Genomic DNA, 19,030 nt, shown 5'->3' with positions numbered 1-19,030 from the left:
ACCCCCAGCTGTTGCTGTTACTGCCAGCTCTGTTCAATTAACCTCAACAGGAATGCAGTCATCCCTCTGCAGTTCATCCTGTTCAGGATTAATGAACTGTGCTTTAAACCAGGGGGACTGCTAGTAAAAATGAGGTGTAATTTCATTAGAAAATTGTGTACTGCTAATTAATGAAGAAGGTCATTTTAGGACTTGGCAGAATTGAACTTAACTGGGAAAAAATATCTACAGAGCAAAAATATGTGAAGTTTGCTACTTTCTCTTCACTCTCTCTATGGACACTTTTTGGCACCAAACATCCTGTTTTCTGTCTCACTCCCATCAGGTCACCACTAAGGTGTGTCACCAGGAAGCATGGTATGAAGGCAGCAGTAAAACCACTTGTGGGACTGCTTGTTTCTTCATCCTTTGTTTCTGAGTTATGAGTGTGTATAATGTAATTTATTTAAGTGTTAAAAAAAAAGAACTGGTCAAAATACTGAGTTCATTGCTTTTCCAGTTATGAACCAAGAAAATTCATGGTATTTTACTTTCATGCTGGTCCTGGAAAGTTTGCAAGTCCTTCAGTTTCCCAATAGTGCTTGTTCTGTACATTAGAGCAAAAGTTTGGGCCATACCACGGATACATTCAGCCTTTCACTTTCTGGATATCAAAAGCAATCTTGATCTACACAAGGCACAGTGACAAGGAACTTTAGGATAAAAAGTGACTGAAGATACAGGGTAGTGACAGGGGAAGGGAGAGAAAACAGGTGAATGGCTGGTGTTTGAAGATCAGAAAAGGCAGCATGTAAAAATTTCCAAATTCTGTTTCTGTTTGATCATACATAACTTTATTTATTAATTCAGAGCTCTTGACTCTTCCATTGGAGCCTATTAATCAGTACCCATCCTGTAAAAGATCAGGTAACTATCAAGATTTCCAATATTTCATGTCGTTACTGAAGGAGGTCTTATTATTAAGCAAGCTGTCGGTTAGGTACTTTAATCCTTTATACCCAAAAGCCTGTATGTATGATATTTAACTCTCTAAACCATATTGTTGTAAGTAGATCTTTTCTTACAAAAAATTTCCATGGATCCTCCCAAATTCTAAAAATATACTTCTGACTCTCCAAGTAAAAGATAATCCATTCTGGGAAGTATGTATCTATAAAAAATAGATAGAATCCAGGCTTTGAGTATAAAACAAAGTCTAATGACTGGAATTTTCATGATATGATATTGAGAGAATTTTCTGTGTGATGTATTGTAATGGGCTAAATATCCACTAACCACAAAATGTGCAAGTTTGTATTCTGTGCATATAAAGGAGGAGGAGGAGTTTGATACATTTGAGTCAAAGATCCTCAAAGTATTTTGTTTAAGAGCCACAGCCAACCAGTGTGCTAGCACACATGCTTGTGTTTTAGCATGTAAGTATAGAAAGTCAGCCAAGCACTAAAAAAAAAAAAAAAAAATCCAAAAAAAAACAAACCAGAAAAATCAGTTGCAGTTATTTTGGGGATGGTACTTTGTTTTTTATGTACTCCATTGTTGTATTTATAGATTCAAAAGAAATTACATCTTATCTTCAAATGTAATTAACAGAGGGGACATGGAAAATGGGATTTTCAGAACAGCCCAAGGAAACTAAGGACCCGGTTCTTAGTAGGCATATTAGTAAAATAATATGCCTAGTGTCCTTTGGACACACCAGTGTCAAGCACCCATATGGGGCATTCTGTTACTTGATGCGGGTTTGTTACAAGCGAGTCAGAAGTTCTGGTGAGAAGAGGATTTGCAATATGAAGACGTTTAATAGTATAATGAAATATTTCATATCAAGTTTTTTTTGTTATGAAAAAGAACGTGCTTTCTAGTTTGTGCAGGGGGTGGGTTGTTTGAATTGGGGTTTTATGTTTTGTTTGCTGTTTTTTTTTCTTTTTTTCCTGGATGGCATTATGGGCCAAATGCTCAATCTTTTTATTTCAAAGGCAAAGTTTGATTTAAGTGAGACCAGAATGTGTGGGTGTGTGCTAAGTCAGATATTTTTAAATGCATTCCACTAGAGATTGAGGAATTAAAAACACATTCATAAATAGTTGTTATTTCTTTGAAGTCAGATCACTTTTCTGTCTATGGGTCTATTTATGGTTTCAGGATAAGAAATTCTGATGCATAGTAGGAGGAACTGATGAGTAAAACTTTCACATAGAAGAAAAACATGAGTTGTAATTTTCTGTTTCTTCAACATAAAGAAAATACGTGAGTCCTGTAGCTGGGATATAAAATTAATCTTGCTTATTTAGGAGGACCTTAATCACACACTTTCAGTTTTACACTTGAACTGTGGTATCTGTAGTACCCAAAAGAGTCAATTCTCACAGAATGTTTTTCATTTGGCTTTGTCTTCTTGTTAAAATATTTCTTTGATTTTGCCAATGACCAATATTAGATCTTAATGGTATTTATTTATTATTTTTATTCTGTGGCTATATTAAGAGCAGGAACACAAACAGTTTATTTTGAATCCTGAAGTGTTCACTTTTTTTGCTGCTGGAGTCCAGTTCCATACAATATTAGCAATCAGCTTCTATGCCAAAGCCAAGCAGTGACAGTTGCAATAATGAATATTTGCTGCAGGCCACTGGTATGAAAATAGCACAGTGCTGCAAGCCTGCGTCACCAGAAACAAATCTTCCCTTTGACTGTGACTGAATTCCCAGCTTGATTTTAGATCATTTATTATTGAAATAGTTCTTAAAGCACTGTCATAATATAATGTTGAAAAATGCTGATTAAGTCTTCAAGGCGTCTATTCAAATGCCTTCCTATTCCTTTTTGCCGGTTTTGTTGTTGCTTGGGTTTATGGGTTGTGGTTTTTTTAATCCCTTATACCTTTAATGCTGTGCCTGTATTTAGGACACTGAGATGTGTACAGGCAGCAATACTGTAGTGTATTCGAAGAGACTCATGCTGGTTCAGTTAGAAGTTCTGGTGAGAAGAGGATTTGAATTTCCTCTTTGTAGCTTAATTGACAGCTATTAGAATGTTTTCTTTTAATTCCTGCAGATAATTCTAAAGTTTATATGAGGAGAACCAGCTTTAAATCTGTGTGGTGGCTTTTATTTGATGAACTTGGGTGATTTTCTTGTCCATGTTTTGAGTCATTAATGCATTCGCATTAGTGGAATATAGAACGTATTTATGCAGGGCACCTTTTGAAAGTGCAGAATATATATACTGAACTTTGATTATTTTTTTAGTTGAAGAATATGAAGAGTTTAACATTTTTAGTTTAATTTCTATATACAATGCTGCTTTCAGGCATGCATCTCAAAATACCTGCAAAAGGACTAAAAAAATCAATTGTATTTTCTTTTCACTTTAAAATAATTACATAGGGAAATAATAGATTACAGAGATAAAGGAGGTCGGATATTTGAAGCTGGATAAAATCTGCAGCTATTTAAGTTTTTGTTGATTTTCATTGCCTCAGGTTTTCCTTGCTTGGGGCAGAATACTGACCCTTGCACTGTAAAGCTGTTAAATGGTGATTTACATATGATGTACATATCTAACTTCCTGCAAGATTAGAATGAGCACCAAAGTTGCCATCAATCCTGAGAGAATGTTAATGCCTTTCCTTCTCCCTGATGCCATCAACCCTCTGCCTTCCTTTTCACCAGGAAAATACATTGGCTGAACCTACTACTCTATGGTAGAACCGAGATGGAGAAACCGAAGTTCTAAAACCGGTGTTATGTACTGCTGGGATTGGGATTTTGAGGAAAATAATTTCACTGTGGCAACTTTCAACTGAAAGAAAGCCAACACTGACTTTCAGATTCTTTGGGATGGGAAAGGAGTGACTAGTTAAATGTATAATTTTGTGGGCAGATCTACAAATGCTTCATTTACTTATCAGTTTCACAACAAAAACCTTAATATTTCAAAACAGGTTGGGTTTTCTTGGAACATTATTGTTGGTCTGTAAAAATAATAAATAATAACAGAATGTTCAGCAAATAATACTGCTGCTTCTGCACCAGTGTTTGACATGGCCGGTACTTTCAGGATATAACCACCTCCAGACTCATTCTCAGGAAAAAAATGAGGTGTTAAGCAGGATCTTATTTTTGCTATATGCTTTAATGCCTGGCAGTATGTAGAATACTCACATGACAAACTCTGCTTTCTTGGTTTTAAGAATAATAATTGTTAAAAAAACATTTGGGTTTTAAAACTTAAATGGGAAAATATGTACAAACACCACAAAATATACAATGTATAGAAATTAGTAGGTCTGGAAGGGTCAAATCCCCACTGACTGAAAGGGAATCATACCTGGGTCGGTGGCTCCTGCAGGTATTTGGTCAGTCAGTTTCAAGTGCTCCAGTAGACAGTGTTTCCAGATCTCTGCAGGTAGGCTATTCTCAAGCTTTATTAGAACAAATTTCCTGATGTCTAATCTAAGGCTCTCTTGATGTAATCCTGTAGTCTGTGTCCTATTAGGAAGGATCAGGGAAAAGAGTTTAGTTTCTTATTTTTAGCTACCTTCTACAGATCTAAAAAATGGTTTCAGTGTTTACCTTCATCTTCCATATTCACAGTCCATGTTTTCTAAACGTCGAATTTGTTTTGGCTTCCTCTCCCTCTTGTTGGTTTCCATTTATATTGCTGCTGGATTTACAACAAAGCAGGCAATTTTTCATTTTTGACTTTGCAGTCCACAGACTGGACCCAGGGCCTTTTAACTGCTGATTAGGGGAGAAGAAAATCCTTCATATAACTTTCACTTCAGACTTCCAGTACCGGGGGGGGGACGGGACGACCTGTTTCGTAACACGATGATATGAGAGATCTCTCTTCATTTTATTACCTGCTACGGAAAGCTTTTTCTCATAAACAAGAAAAGAAAACAACACAAAATCAAACAAACAAGTCCTCAAAAAGTAGTTTTGGGGCTGTTGTTCTTCATCCTGTTTTAATAGATCAGATTAAGCCTACTGAGTGTGGACTCCTGCAGTTGTCTTTGCTGAAAAGTATCTAATTTTCTAGACTGTTTCTCAGAATTGTTTTGAATCATGTTTCTGTGTTTGTGGTTGCTCCCAGTTTGCTATTGTCTGCTAAGGTATTAGGTATGTTCTTCAGTAATGAAGTTGTTGAACAATCTGAAACACCTCTGCAGCATCAGTCAGTTGTGTCCCTCCTGCACCACAGCACATACTGAGATCTATCAGCAAGATAATTATTATTTTTTCTATTCTTATAAATTGCAGTGAATAAAGCACAGTACAGGTAGAGCACCACTAACACCAAGGGATGTATGAAAGAAAATTAGCTGTCTATGTTGGAACATACCCAATTCCAGGGATATCATCAGTTAAGTAACTATGATTTCTTACAGAAGAAACTGCTACTCAGTAGGACTTAATATGACAAAATACAACAGTGCAAAGCTAGAACAGTTCCTGTCCTTACTCTCCTTTTCCTGTCCCTTACTTGCTGTCTTCTCCACTGCCTCATTGCTGTATTTTGCTGTCCTCTATCCTGCTAAGTACTTAACTACCATATGAAACTGCCATATCCAGATTTCATCTATGCATTATTCAAACCACAATATCACTGTATTTTCTCTCTCTTGAATTTGAAAACTACAGAAAAAGCACAAGTTCTTAGGTGGAAGCACTAGGTTTGCAAATATAGGTTTAGGTTTATAATATGCTTACAGTTTTTCCAAACATACCACTGATATGAAAAATGGAGATCTTATTGGTGTTTGTGTAAGTCTCAGATACAGAATTTTGCATATTTAATTACTATTAGTATTTATTGTTATTATGTAATGGGTAACAATAATGGATAAATGTATACTGTGTATTATTCATTACATGTCATTTTGTATTAGTTTTGGCTAATATCAAGTGAAGCATCAATTTAACATTTTATTTTATCAGATATCAAGAACAGACAATTATTTTAATATTAGTTTTAGTCCAGAATGGTAAAACCTTAGCTTGGCTACTTATAGCGTAAGTATTATGTGGTACTGTGGCAGTTTATGCATCTGAAGTGCTGCATATAAATTTTAACTAACTATTATAATGGTAAATTACACGACCTCGTCTAGCAGATTATCTTTCAGTTGCACAGTGCAGTTTTAATGGCCTGTCTTTTCAATTTATGAATTCTGTATTTACTGGGTGTTAGCACAAGGCAGGAGACAGAATACGTCTCATTTCGATACATGGGAGTACTGTATTTTGTAACCACACAAAATACAAAGGATAAGGTCAGATTTAGTTCATTACCATTAGTCAAACCATCACCAGCGCAATCTGACTCTCTGTGCAGTTGCAGCATTAGGATGAAAACAAGCAAATGCCAAAGGTCAAAACCCCTTTTTTTGTGTTTCCTTCCATCTCCTCTCTTTGCCCACAGACGTTACCGCAGGGACACCAGCAATATCAACGACAACAACCGTGGAAATCCGGAAGAGCAGTGTTATGACAACTGAGATCACCTCTAAAGTGGAGAAAGTCCCCACAACAGCCACTAGCAGCACCACATGCCCTTCTGTGGAGACTGAGGAAGAAAAAGCAAAAAGACTGCTGTACTGTTCACTATGCAAAGTCGCTGTCAACTCTGCCTCGCAGCTGGAGGCGCACAACAGTGGTGAGATGGAGCAGTGCTTGCTTTTCTCCATTTTTTCCTTCTCTCTCAAGAGCTGTGAAATTATCTTCCCCTGAATAGATTAGATCTCTTGCAGCAGGGGACAAAGAGGTGGCAGAAAACTGGCAATTACAAGGAATTCATTAACTATTAAAGAATAAAAATGACAGACTAAGAGTCTTTCATAAAGCAGGAAGAAAGGGATTTTATTGCATGCAAGTTACCCATTTTCTTACATTTTAGCTTTTGCAGCTTCCAAACCTTATAGAGCTAAATGACAGCTCATGCTTCATTACCTTTGGTGTTCAGAGTTTGCATAGTTTTGTTTGTGCCAGCTAGCAAACTGAGTATGAATGCCATTAGTTTTGTTTGAAATCTAACAAATTAAGGCTGAAAGAGGGAGTGTCAGTTGGAGTCCAATAACGAGAGTTAGAATTCTTCTTCATATTGTCTGTTAATAACCTGTTAAAATTATGTATATTTTCCCTTTGTTTTCATCAACTGATAGCAACTACTGTATGAGAGTTTTTTACTTTCCAAACATTTTCATGTTGTTAGAGCTAGTAGCTTCAATAATTGCCAGTAGTAGCGAGCCATCATTCATAGTCACTGTTTTAAGCATCTCATTCATTGGCTGTGTGGTGAGCAGGGTTAAAAGATCTTGGGATTTAATATGGTGGCAATGACCACCTATAACCGTCCTGCAGAAAATCTCCTGATTTTGGATGTCAGGGGTTACCTGCCAGCAGGTTAAATAGATTTAAGAGACAAACAGAGAGCCCAAGGTTTGAAACATAAGAGACAGCGATCATATACCTGCAGCAAAATGATCAGTGGTTTCATGATGTAATAAAATAGGAATTAACTTTGGCATATCTGAAGATTCCACTTAAATTAAATAGGAAATGATAATTTGTTGCTATTCATGAGAAACAAAGCCTATTCAGTTTAGAATGCTGTATTTGATGTATGCCAGGTTTTCAACTGGTGAAAATTCAACTTTATAAAGTTATTTAACTTCACATAAGGGTTAGACTCAACATTTTTCTGATCAAGATGAGTCAAAATCTTGTTCTGTGTGGAAGTCAACAGTATAAGAGATTGTTCACTCTGAATAAAGGTAACACTACAGGATACTTGTTTTCTATCCAGTCTTTATTTCAATAAAAAATTCAGGTGCAATTTTCTCACATACACGTTTCTCACACATTTCGGTTTCCATCCAGGCCATTGAAGATCCATAGGTTGCTGCCAGAAACCTCTGCCCCTTTTTGATTTGAAGGCTAATTAATTAAATACAGATTTAAGTGTAAGATACATAAGACATACTGTTTATCGATCCATTCAGGAGGACAACAAATCAAATCCAACTACATCTTTAATAGCTAAATTACTCTTCTTTTGCAGCTACAGTTCAGGTTTTATTAGCAGTAGGAGTTAATGAGAAAAGTCACACCCATTTAACTTCACATCAGGATACCTGATTGTGCCGCTACTTACTGGTCTGGCTGCTTTGTTCTAGTGCATTACCTACAGTTATGTAATTTGATAACGAAATATCAGATCTTAAATATTGTTACATTGGTATGAATCAGATACAGACAAACACAGGCATATTCCAAGAACAGCATGTGGTACCAAGCTGAGGCTCATATGATTTTCTTTTAAAAAGAAAATAAAACAATGAATGCAACCAAATTGCCAAAGTTGTTTCTGTTTCCCATTTCTAATGTCTCCAGGGACTAAGCACAAAACTATGCTGGAAGCTCGGAATGGAAGTGGAACCATAAAAGCCTTTCCCCGGGCAGGCGTAAAAGGCAAAGGACCTGTGAATAAAGGAAACACAGGCCTTCAGAACAAAACATTTCACTGTGAAATATGTGATGTGCACGTAAACTCTGAGACACAACTGAAACAGGTACTCAGCTAGATGCAGAGTGTGAATCCTTGGCTGTTCTTTGTTTTCATGATGATAAAGTACCAACACAGTCAGCATGTGTCAGTCTAACAGTTTACATCCAAATGGAGCTTACAGATTTTGCCCTTTGTATTTGGCTGTCATGCTGTATGTTTTGGTTTGGATATGATTTTCCCTTACACAGAATATGTTTTCTCAAAATCTCTTGATTACTTGATGATCTCAAAAGGTCTTTTCCAACCTAGTTGGTTTCATGATTCTATGATTCTACATATATTTCTGTAAAGAGTTATAGAAGCTGTAAGCTGCAACATGTCACAACTGTCTTTAGACTAGTGTAATTGTCATGAGCTAATAAACCCTGCCATTTAGTGTACTGCATGATATTGGACTTGAAAAAGATGTGGAGGTGGGTGCAGGCAGCACTTTCACAGAGCACTGCATAACCTGCTTAGAAATGCAGGCTGGAGAGGATTTGTACAATTTTTTTATCAGTGTTATTCTAACTGAGAAGCATGACCTCTAAATTGCAATTACACTAAATTATGTTCAGTCATTCTTCAGATGAACAAAGCCTTTGTTCTGAAAAACACTTAATTTAATTCCATATGCCTTTTGGAATTAAACTTGGGGAACTTTACAAGAATGAAGATAAATTCACTAATGGACAACAGCTTTCAGGGAAAGAAAAAAAGCCCAGTTCTTTTGTCTTTTTTTTTTTTTTTTGTGAGAACTCCTGAGAACAGAAATCAAAGAATATAGTACTGAAAAAGGTCCTTTACATCTAATACTGCAATAAAGTCTGTGTAGCAGGATTTTTGTAAAATCTCATAGATTTCATGAAGAAGATAGTGGATTTTGTGGTTTTTTTTTTCACTGACAGTTTGGTATGTAACCATCTTTCAGCTGAAATCTTAGGTTTCTTAGGGATTTAAACAATTTTGTGACCTTTCCCCCTGCCCCACTTCCAATGGAGGATACTCTACTATCTAATATTCTTCTAAAATTTCTGTCAGCAGTAGATTGAATTTGATGGATGCTTTATAAATGGGGAGGAATTTTTCAAAAGCTTCTGTCTTTGACCTGATTCAGGTCCTGTTGAAGTTAGCAAAGGTGATAAAATAATTGACTACAGGGGAAGCAGAGCTGAACTGAGCACTGTTAAAAATCAGAGTTCCAGTATGTGATACACAAAGGATCGTTCAAACTGGAATAAACCCTGTTTCCATTTGTTATTGAATTAGTCAAAGTAATGCTGCTGTAGAGAGCAGTAGCCTTCAGTGTTGGAACACCCTTATGAAAAGCAAAATCTGAAATGATCTATTAAACAACTATCACTCTTCCCCCCTCCCAAATGTATTTTAACAGCACATAAGCAGTAGAAGGCACAAAGACAGAGCTGCTGGGAAGCCACCTAAGCCTAAATACAGCCCTTACAACAAACTCCAGAAGGGAACACATCCTCTAGGGGTAAGTCAAACACTTTTATGGTCGTTTGGGTTTGGTGGGGGTTTATTTTTTTTTTTTTAATTTCATTTTATTTTGTTTTATTTTACTTTTGTTTTCACCAGGCTGAGTAGGGGTTTTAGAAAATGTAGGTGGAAAAATGATTAAAATGAGAGGAATAGTGTCAGCAATGGGAGTATACAAGTGTATGAGCCCATGGAAGCCCACAAGGGACTTTTTCTATACTCTAATGGGTGTTGACTACAACCTGTGGGTCCTCAGTTTTGTAGGTAGAACTGAATAACCCCAGGAAAGAAGCTCGTTTCAAAGGTAATTAAAGAGCAAGAGATGAAAGAAGCACCCAGATGTCAAACAGGATTTTTCCAGTTTTCACAAAGGACAATAGTGATGAAATGGCTAAATAATACTCTATAAAACATGAAACCTTTATTCTATTTAGAAAAAATTACTCAGATAACAACTGAAATATTTGAAAAAATTCATCTCTCATTTCATTTCACTCAGTTTCAGGATAGTTTTGGTCACATTTTTGACTGCCAGGATAAACTATCTGTAACACAGTTTTTACTAGTTTCAATAGCTGAGAAAAATGTTTACTTTTTAATAAAAAACCCTCTAGGATTCTGCCATCAGTTAAGAAACAGCTTATATTGTGGGTGGATTAGTGAAACATCTGACATTTATCTCCATCAGATAAACTGCATGATTGTTTTACGTGCTCTGGTGTTTCGTAAGGGTTTATAGATGGTTTTGGCAGAGGGAGGATGTTGAATCCTTGGCCTCATAGAGATTAGCTCTTTATGCTGTGACCATCTTCTTTAATGCTGTTAGAATGTGGAGCTTTGTTTCTGTGAAAACCCAATTCTCTTTAAGTTAAAGCTCTTTTCTTGACAACAGAAGTCTGTCTTTGTTGGGACCACCCTCATGAGTATATATGTATTCATGCATGATTCAGTTGGGTAGGAGCTTTCCTAAATGTTGTAGTGTAATGCAGTGCCTCATTCTGGTAGATCCACTGGTAGGAATATAGGCCCATAGGATTTTCCAGTAATCCACCAGGAAGACCAAGGTCTCCAGTACATATAGACTATGCTGAAAGGAATAGAAAATACGTATGAGGTAAGTAGGACAAGAAATCACTAAAGCCTCTCTGACAGGATTGTTATTCCTTTAGGAAATCCACTGTTTCCTAGGGGATGAAAATAACCGTTACATTACTGTTCCTGTTGTGCAGAGTTCTCTGTTTACAAATTTTTTGTAATGGTGGTTTTTGAGAACTTCAGCCAGGATCATTTAGTTGCCACATAGACAAATAAAGGCAATGTATCCTTTTCCTACTTCCTCACTCCCAATTGCTCACAATATACAAGTCAGGCTAGAGGCGAGCAAAGAGACCAAGGGGACTTAAGAAGGAGAGAATGAGTTAGTAATAAATGAACAGTTCTGGGTAGTAGAATGGAGACCACACTTAGAAAAGATGACAGCAGTTATCTGTTTAGTCTTTTTGGTTTTGGATAGAAAAAATACCAAAATTGCTGTCATTTAAATGCAGAATGGCACAGCAACAAGCCGAAGATGTGCTAATTTAACTTTGAATGTAAATGTTTTTTATGAGCTCTAGATTTTTCTTTGCTCCCCATTAATTTTTCAAGTTATTTACTGTCCCTGATTTTGCTTCATTGAAAATGAAACAGATAGTGGCTACTTTACTTTTGATGTTGACTTTCCTGTTAGTAACTAATACTTGCAGGGTATTGTATATGCTAAAGATTACTAGTTTTGCAGCTATCGTGAAATCAGAGCCGTGTTGATAAATTAACTACAGAGCTATCTAACTTCATTAGAATTTTTTGATTCCTCCAAGAATGGGAAAATAGCCCTAGCCTTTTAATATAAACATAAGTCACATAAAATCTTTGTTCTTCGTGACAAAAAAAAATGTGTGAACATCACCAAATTTATTTCCAGAGAAGTTAGGAAAAGGATGTACTAGATTTTCATAGCTGTTCTAGACCAAAACCTTTCCATTGCCATGTTTTTGGTATCATCTGTACTGCTTTGCCTGGTCCGGTTTTGCATGCTTCAGAGGAAACTTTATGAATTCCCATAAAATTTAAGAAATTCCCAAGAGTTTAAGAAATCTTGTAACATTGGGACTTACTTGATATTTCTTCAAGACACAAATGTCCAGCATATATAAAACACTACACTGGAGAGAAAAAGTTTATCAGACATTTGATAGTCTAAACTTTCTGCAATAAAATAACTCTTAGGGAAAACATCCTTCACTGGAAATTCTAGACCTCAGTCGGAGTCCTGTTGTTTTGGGCTGGGGTTTTCTGTACTTTGTACACAGGATTTTTAGGGTTTTTTTCTGTGTGTTCTAAACAGTGTTTACTAAAAACTGTAAGGAAGGAGGAAAAAGTCACATGCTCAGCAGGGAAGAATACAGCTTGGATCAGTGGGTGTCACACCGGTCAAGAAAAATATCAGATCATTGCTTTTCATAGGCACCATGAGGAATTCTGTATCTAACTGCATTATATCCTCCTTTAAGAGAATAACAGGATCTGGTCCCCTATGAGTATCTCTCTCAGAGCTTTAAAAAGACCTTGAGGCCAGCAGAGTTGCCAGTGGGTATTAGGAAAAGTAAAAATCTTGAATCCATCTGGCTGGTAAAGAACCACAGGCTTTTTAGAATATGGCAATAGTGTAATGATGAAACTTGCTGGTGATTCATGTCAGAGTAGTCCTGGCCTTACTTTATGGTACCGGCAAGTTGAAAATATCAGATTGATAGAGTTCAAGCTAATTATTTGAAAGTCCCTTTCAATTCAAGGATGAGAAATTGTTTCCCTGTGAGTGAGAAGTGTCCATACTTACAGTGATATGTACCGTGGTATGGTATATATGTTCATATTCTCTATATGCAATACTACATATTCAGGTTTATGTTCTTTGCAAAGGCCTCAGGTCATGCAAGGACACAGACCCACTAAAAGTCCATCACAGCCAATGGAACTTTTCCTTGCCAGTGGATGAGGTTTCTATTCTTATCTCAGAATTACAAAACCAGAACAACAAAGGTATTCAGGCTCCTGGCATCTCATTAGAAACTTGAAGTCCCACTGAAATCTGCAGAAATCTATATAGACTACTCTGATGTTCATTTGTATGCATACCAAATGTAAATTATCTTAAATAATAATGGACCTCTGTGAATATATTCAATCAGTCTGGGAAAAACATCAGGAGTTGTTGGGTTTTTTTCTGTCTTTTTGGGAACTAAATGGGTTGTATTTGGTAATTGCACAGGACTCATGATTTACATGCTTTTAAAGCGGAAGCCTCAGTGACAGTAATAAAAATACCATGTTTTGGCATGTGATGTAGGGAAAATTCATGACAACATTTTAAAATATCTGCGACTTTTTCACAGTCCTTGTAAGAGTGAACAGTATCTTAACCATAAAATTTTGAAGATGCAGCTAGATGACATAGGGCAGCACCCATAGAATTCAGCACCTGTTTGAACCTGTGAAACATAGAAGATTTTCATAACTGGTGCAAGACAAACTTTGGTTTTTTATTTGCTTGTTCTCGGAAACAGGAGCTAATAAATAAGAGCTAGCTGGAGATGTTAATTTTGAGTAGAACTTGCATCGTAATGGTAAAAACAAAGTCAGACCGTTTTCATTCTGCTCTGTTCTCTGTCGTAAAGCTGTCCACATGGAAGTCTTTTAATTGATGGGTAATTCTTCTTTATTTAATTTTTGTATGGTACGTGCAGCATTCCTTTGGTGCAGATTGCCCAGCCCCTAATTTATTTCGTGGGATGTGTCCCTGCCCATGGCAGGGGGGTTGGAACTAGATGATCTTAAGGTCCTTTCCAACTCTAACTATTCTATGATTCTGTGATTCTATTTAGGTTTTCTTTGTTTTCTAATCTCATGTTAAATTGCAAGTCTCAGCAATAAGGTGTGAACATTGAAACTGTCTGTCCCCAACCAAATCCTGCTCACCCTTGTCCAATCTGTAAGATCGTATCTCCTGTCACAAGCCTGCAGCTCACAGAGTCAGTAGCCACTATGAGGCCTCTCTTGCCTGTTTTTGCACTTACCGTCTTAAGTCAAGATCCCTGTGGTGTTCCTAATATGAACAAATTATGTCTCTCTGTTTGTTTGTTTTCTCTCTTCCCCACAGGTAAAATTAGTATTTTCAAAGGAACCTTCAAAGCCAATGGCTCCACGGATCCTACCAAACCCGCTAGCAGCTGCAGCAGCAGCTGCTGCTGTGGCTGTGAATTCCCCCTTCAGTCTTCGCACAGCCCCAGCAGCCACCCTTTTCCAGACTTCAGCACTTCCTCCAGCACTCCTACGACCAGCTCCGGGGCCTATACGGACCACTCATACTCCTGTGCTGTTTGCTCCTTACTGAACTCCAAACAGGAATTAATTGTACTGCAATAATTTTTCAAAACAAACAAACAAAACGAAAATCAAGAACATTGAACTATGCAGTGTTTATTTATAGTTTAAAGTATATATGAAGAGCCAGGACTTTTGATAGAGAACTGAACAAATTCTAAAAGGGGGAATGGGCAGTATTTTCTCCAGATGAGAACATTCCTCTTGAGTATTGATCGTTTTAGAACTGATCTCCAGCATTGACTTGTAGTGACATATAAAACTTATGAAGCCTTTGACTGTGCTTTTTGGCACATATTTCCCTGCAATGTCTTTCCTGCTTTATGAAACAACTTACAAATTTGTCTAAAGGGCATTAACTGGTTCCAATGTACATAAAATACTTTATTCTGTAGATTAAAGAAGGAAAAAAAAAAGAAACACTGTGAATAGTAGTACCCTTACCAATCCTCCTGCCAAATCAGCAGTTAATGGGTATTTATCTGAACAAAAGTAGATATAATAGATGTCTTGTAAAACAGTAGCATTGTGTCTCTATCTATGCCACTAGGTTTCTAACTGAGTTGCAAAAGACAAAATGAAAAAATTATGTCACTTTGGTAAGTAGTCAAAAATGATGACAATAATGTGGAGCTGTACCTGGTGAGCAGAAATCGCTTTCCTCACCCAGAGAAGAATGGGCATGAAGATAATCTATGATTAGGTCAAAGTAAATGGTAAAGATTTAGTGAGAGAAAAAAAAAAAAATCCAGATGCTGTACACAGAATAGGTCAAAATTCTATTTAACTGAGAACGTACGTGTACAGTGTGTACTGTGTGTGTATATTCAAACGTGTAATACATACAGGATAGATCAATGTTGAAGGCATTCCAGTGGACAGCTAAAACTACACTCTTGTCCTGAAACAGGCCTGATACCTTAGTGTTGAGCAGACAGAAGACACAAATGGGTTGCACAAAGTCATAACTAGCAAATGAAAAGCAGGAGAGAAATCCTGGCCTCATTTAAGTCAGTATAAAGTTCCTTCTGACTGCAGTGTAGCCAGAATTTCCTTCCAAGAATGGCACATATTCCTTTTATATCACACCAGTGGGAGTGTCTATAGATCCAGGTAACGTTTTTTGCAACAGGCTTAGTCATAGAAGCAGTTTTATTCTCTTGTTTTATTTCCTACTGATGTGATATAAAATGTCTTAATATACCTATAAAATGTAAACAGCAACACGTGAGATACATATTACAAGATAACTGCACATTGTGGGTTTGGAACAAATACAACCTTTAGGATCTGAAGGGACCCTTGAATTCTGTAGCTGACCTTTATATAAGGACAGCTTAAAGCCTTATACATTTACTGTGAGGCTTAAAGGGGTTGACTGTGTCCCTTTAAATTGAGATTTATCAGGGGTATATATAGATATATTGTATATATGTTAGAGTAAGAAAAATAACTTATAAACAGAAAATCTACTATATAAAATAATTATATAACCATTGAGTTTCACATGTGGGTCATTAAGTGGTAAGCAACAAACAGCAGAGAAAAAATAGACTTCTTGAATCTGATTCTTGCTGCCTGCTTTTTCCCATAGGGAGCTGAAAAGTATCTATTAATATTATGGAGCGCGCTGCTGAGTGGCATGCGACCACTCTGATGTGTAGCTATGTGAAATACCTACCATACATTTAGGAGGAATAAAATTTAAAAGCATAATTTAAGTTTAGATGTGGAAATTATTTGAAAGATTTTATTAAAAGGTAGTAATGCAAAATATTGACCATGTGGTTGCTATAAGATGCTGCCTGTGGTTAATGTGGACAGTTGGGAGATACAGAGGATGGGAATATACAGCACTTTTGACTTGCAGTTCATCAGTGAGCCTTCCATATACATTGATATTTGCCATTTTTTAAACCTCTCTGCATTTAGATTTTATAAAAAAATATATGAAAAAACAGAGAAAGAAGAGGTTCCATGGATGTCTGTGTCCAAAGAATTCCAAAGAGTTGCATTTATTTATCTACAAGTGTTAAAATAAGTTCTATATTACGTATTTGTATTTCATCCAGTTTATTTGCAAACGTTTGTGCCTTGAAATGAAATGGGCTTTTGTTTATATTTAATTCACTCCTATGTAGCCATGAAGAAGATGTGATGGTGATTTCAGGGCTAATTTCTACCTGGATTGCTTTGGCCCAATTTCCAAAACAAGAAGAGTATGAGTAAGTTCCTGAAGCCAAGTTTAGGCACCTAAATAACTAGGGGCTGACATTGAAAAGGGCTTCCTAACTCTACAGCTCCCAGTAAAGAGGCAGTAAACAAACCAGCCTTCAAAACCTGCACCTAGCACTCAATTAAGAAAATGCCTCATTTTATTTGGGTACGTAAATGTAATGTAGTAATGTTCAACTCCTCTTTGCAAAATCTTGGCCTTGGTCTTTTAAGCCTGCTTTCAATCTTCCATCTTTTTGCAGAAGTTGTAGTGCCGTTGCCAGCTGTGTTCATATCCCTCCTTGAACAGAGCACCACTTTTCAAGCTGTGCTCCATGAGCCACTGTTTATCTACAGGCCTTTTGTAATAGGCTGTGTAAGTAAGAGCTCGCTAAACAGAGGAGGACCAGCATTTTGGGAAGGCAGAAGATCTGGGCAGGTGATCTTTTCCCCATGAAAAAAATACACAGATGGGAAAAGGGGAGACCCACAAATATCCTATAGACTCTTATGCATGGCCTTCCGGTGCATGGACACCTGATGTACATCCTGCCATGTTGTTAAAACGCCGTCAAAATCAGCAGGCTGTTCCTTGCCAAAACGTGGCCTGTGGCATGTATGGAGGCACAGTACCAAGGTCAGAGTTAAGACAAGTTTTGCTAGAAATAAAGAGCATCATTCCAACTACTTACATCAGCTAATTTGCAATGACACGTTCTGCTTACTTGGACCTCTTTTGTCACAGTGCTCTATGGAACAAGTTTTTGTTCACACAAGTCTCTTAAATTTCAGCTGTAAACAACAAAGTTAATTCTTTTTATGTCTCTTACTCACTACCTAATAAAGGATAAAGCCTAAATGTTAGAATGCATAGTGGATTTTCTGTGCCTTGCTGTTTCACCCTGCTCTTGGTCAGTAACAAGTCAACATACCTGGGATGTCAGCAGAACTGTTTTAGTGTATATATATATATATATATATATATGTCAAGGAAAATATTGGTACATCAATCTGATTGGGCAAGGGGAGCTTCCCATAAAGGGTATGTCCACAGCATACAAAGGAGCTGACAAAGGAGCTATCAAACAGAAGACACTTTACATCTACTTGTCAGTACATCCTATATAGAGAGCACTATAAAAATGTGTCATCATATTGCATACTACAGTAATACTCCAGAGCCAGAAGGAAGCCTAAAGCACAAGGAAACAGATCATTTTGTTGAAGACACAGTCACTCACTGGAATAACAGTGTGAAATCAGCCTGCAGGGAAATGGCTGGGTATGAACTAAGAAAAACAAATAGGTTCAGGGATGTTTTCTTCAATTCTATACAAAGTGTTAAAGAATGACTATGCTGTTCTGACCCAAAGAGATGGTATTTTTGTGGGAGGGATATATATATAATATTTTTATGCTATCTGCATTTTTCCAACTATCTCTGGCTTCAAACCTTTGTTCTAAAGGATCATCGTTGCTCTGAACCATGAAATTAGTTACATTCTTGAAAGCTGCTGTAAAAGCTGATGTGAGAGGTCAGTAAGCAAATGGTCTAAATATGATGATCTGAAAAATAATAAAAATGAACTGGCCATGTCAAGGAATATTTTGTTTGAAAAGTATACATCTTTATTTTAGGATGAAATTATACAAAATTAAGAATAGCTAAATAAAGTTAATATAACTAGAAGAATTACATCTGTCATTTTAATACTGGAATATTACAATTGGCTTTGTATTTTAAAAGATGAAAAGACTTTTTAGATGCTGAATCAATGCAAGGATGCTACGAGTAAATTTAATGTCTCACAGTCATTGTCTTCCAGTTATACCAGGAATACTATAACTGCATGGACCTGCCCTTAGTCACTTAGATACAGTAGAGTATTGGCCTGATATTTCCTGAAAGCTGAAATAATGCTTCTTAGGAGCCCTTGCTTCTGCCTTCTGCTCCCAGTAAAGACATAGTTTTTAGGGTATTCTCAAAGCATCTTGGGAAATTTTACTTTAATACCTCTCTTTTTTTGCAAAAATAAATGTCATTTTGTGAACATAAGACCAACACTGAACAGGTTTCTTCACAATTACAACATTCTTGTAGCTAAATATGAAGCAAAAATAGCCAGATTATTTTGCTGCACAAATTGCTCTGGAAACAGGTGGAGTCAGAAGCCTAAACCACTTTATAAGGTGTATGTTCTTTTTATTAACATAGGTGTCTGAATCTCCATTTTTAAAACTGACTTCAGCATAGCTCAGGCTTGAGGGTTCTGAGCACCTTAAGCTCACAAGAAAATTACTTTGAGCTTCTTATTTACGTAGATGTATGTGAAAATGTGAGGCTGTG

The 19,030-nt window shown here is 36.7% G+C and overlaps 1 protein-coding gene across 4 annotated transcripts in view; it reads left to right on the top strand.

Annotated features, from left to right (window-relative positions):
* The window catches only part of ZNF385D (zinc finger protein 385D), a 415,511-nt gene extending 400,971 nt beyond the window's left edge, over nt 1–14,540 (top strand). For all 4 annotated transcript variants that reach the window (XM_061464924.1, XM_061464925.1, XM_061464927.1 and 1 more), the window contains 4 exons: nt 6,427–6,660; nt 8,397–8,575; nt 9,944–10,045; nt 14,246–14,540. In XM_061464924.1, coding sequence (XP_061320908.1) covers nt 6,427–6,660; nt 8,397–8,575; nt 9,944–10,045; nt 14,246–14,479 — 749 coding nt within the window. In that variant the 3' untranslated portion in view covers nt 14,480–14,540. The remainder of the gene's footprint in view (nt 1–6,426; nt 6,661–8,396; nt 8,576–9,943; nt 10,046–14,245) is intronic.
* Nucleotides 14,541–19,030: the final 4,490 nt, after the last annotated feature.

Source organism: Pezoporus flaviventris, unplaced genomic scaffold (assembly GCF_033815535.1).
Source record: "Pezoporus flaviventris isolate CSIRO_AGI_PZ_B2104156 unplaced genomic scaffold, CSIRO_AGI_Pfla_v1 ptg000037l, whole genome shotgun sequence".
Classification (NCBI taxonomy): Eukaryota; Metazoa; Chordata; class Aves; order Psittaciformes; family Psittacidae; genus Pezoporus; species Pezoporus flaviventris.
Note: the sequence above shows the minus strand (reverse complement) of the source record. Positions and strands in the feature narration are given on the sequence as shown.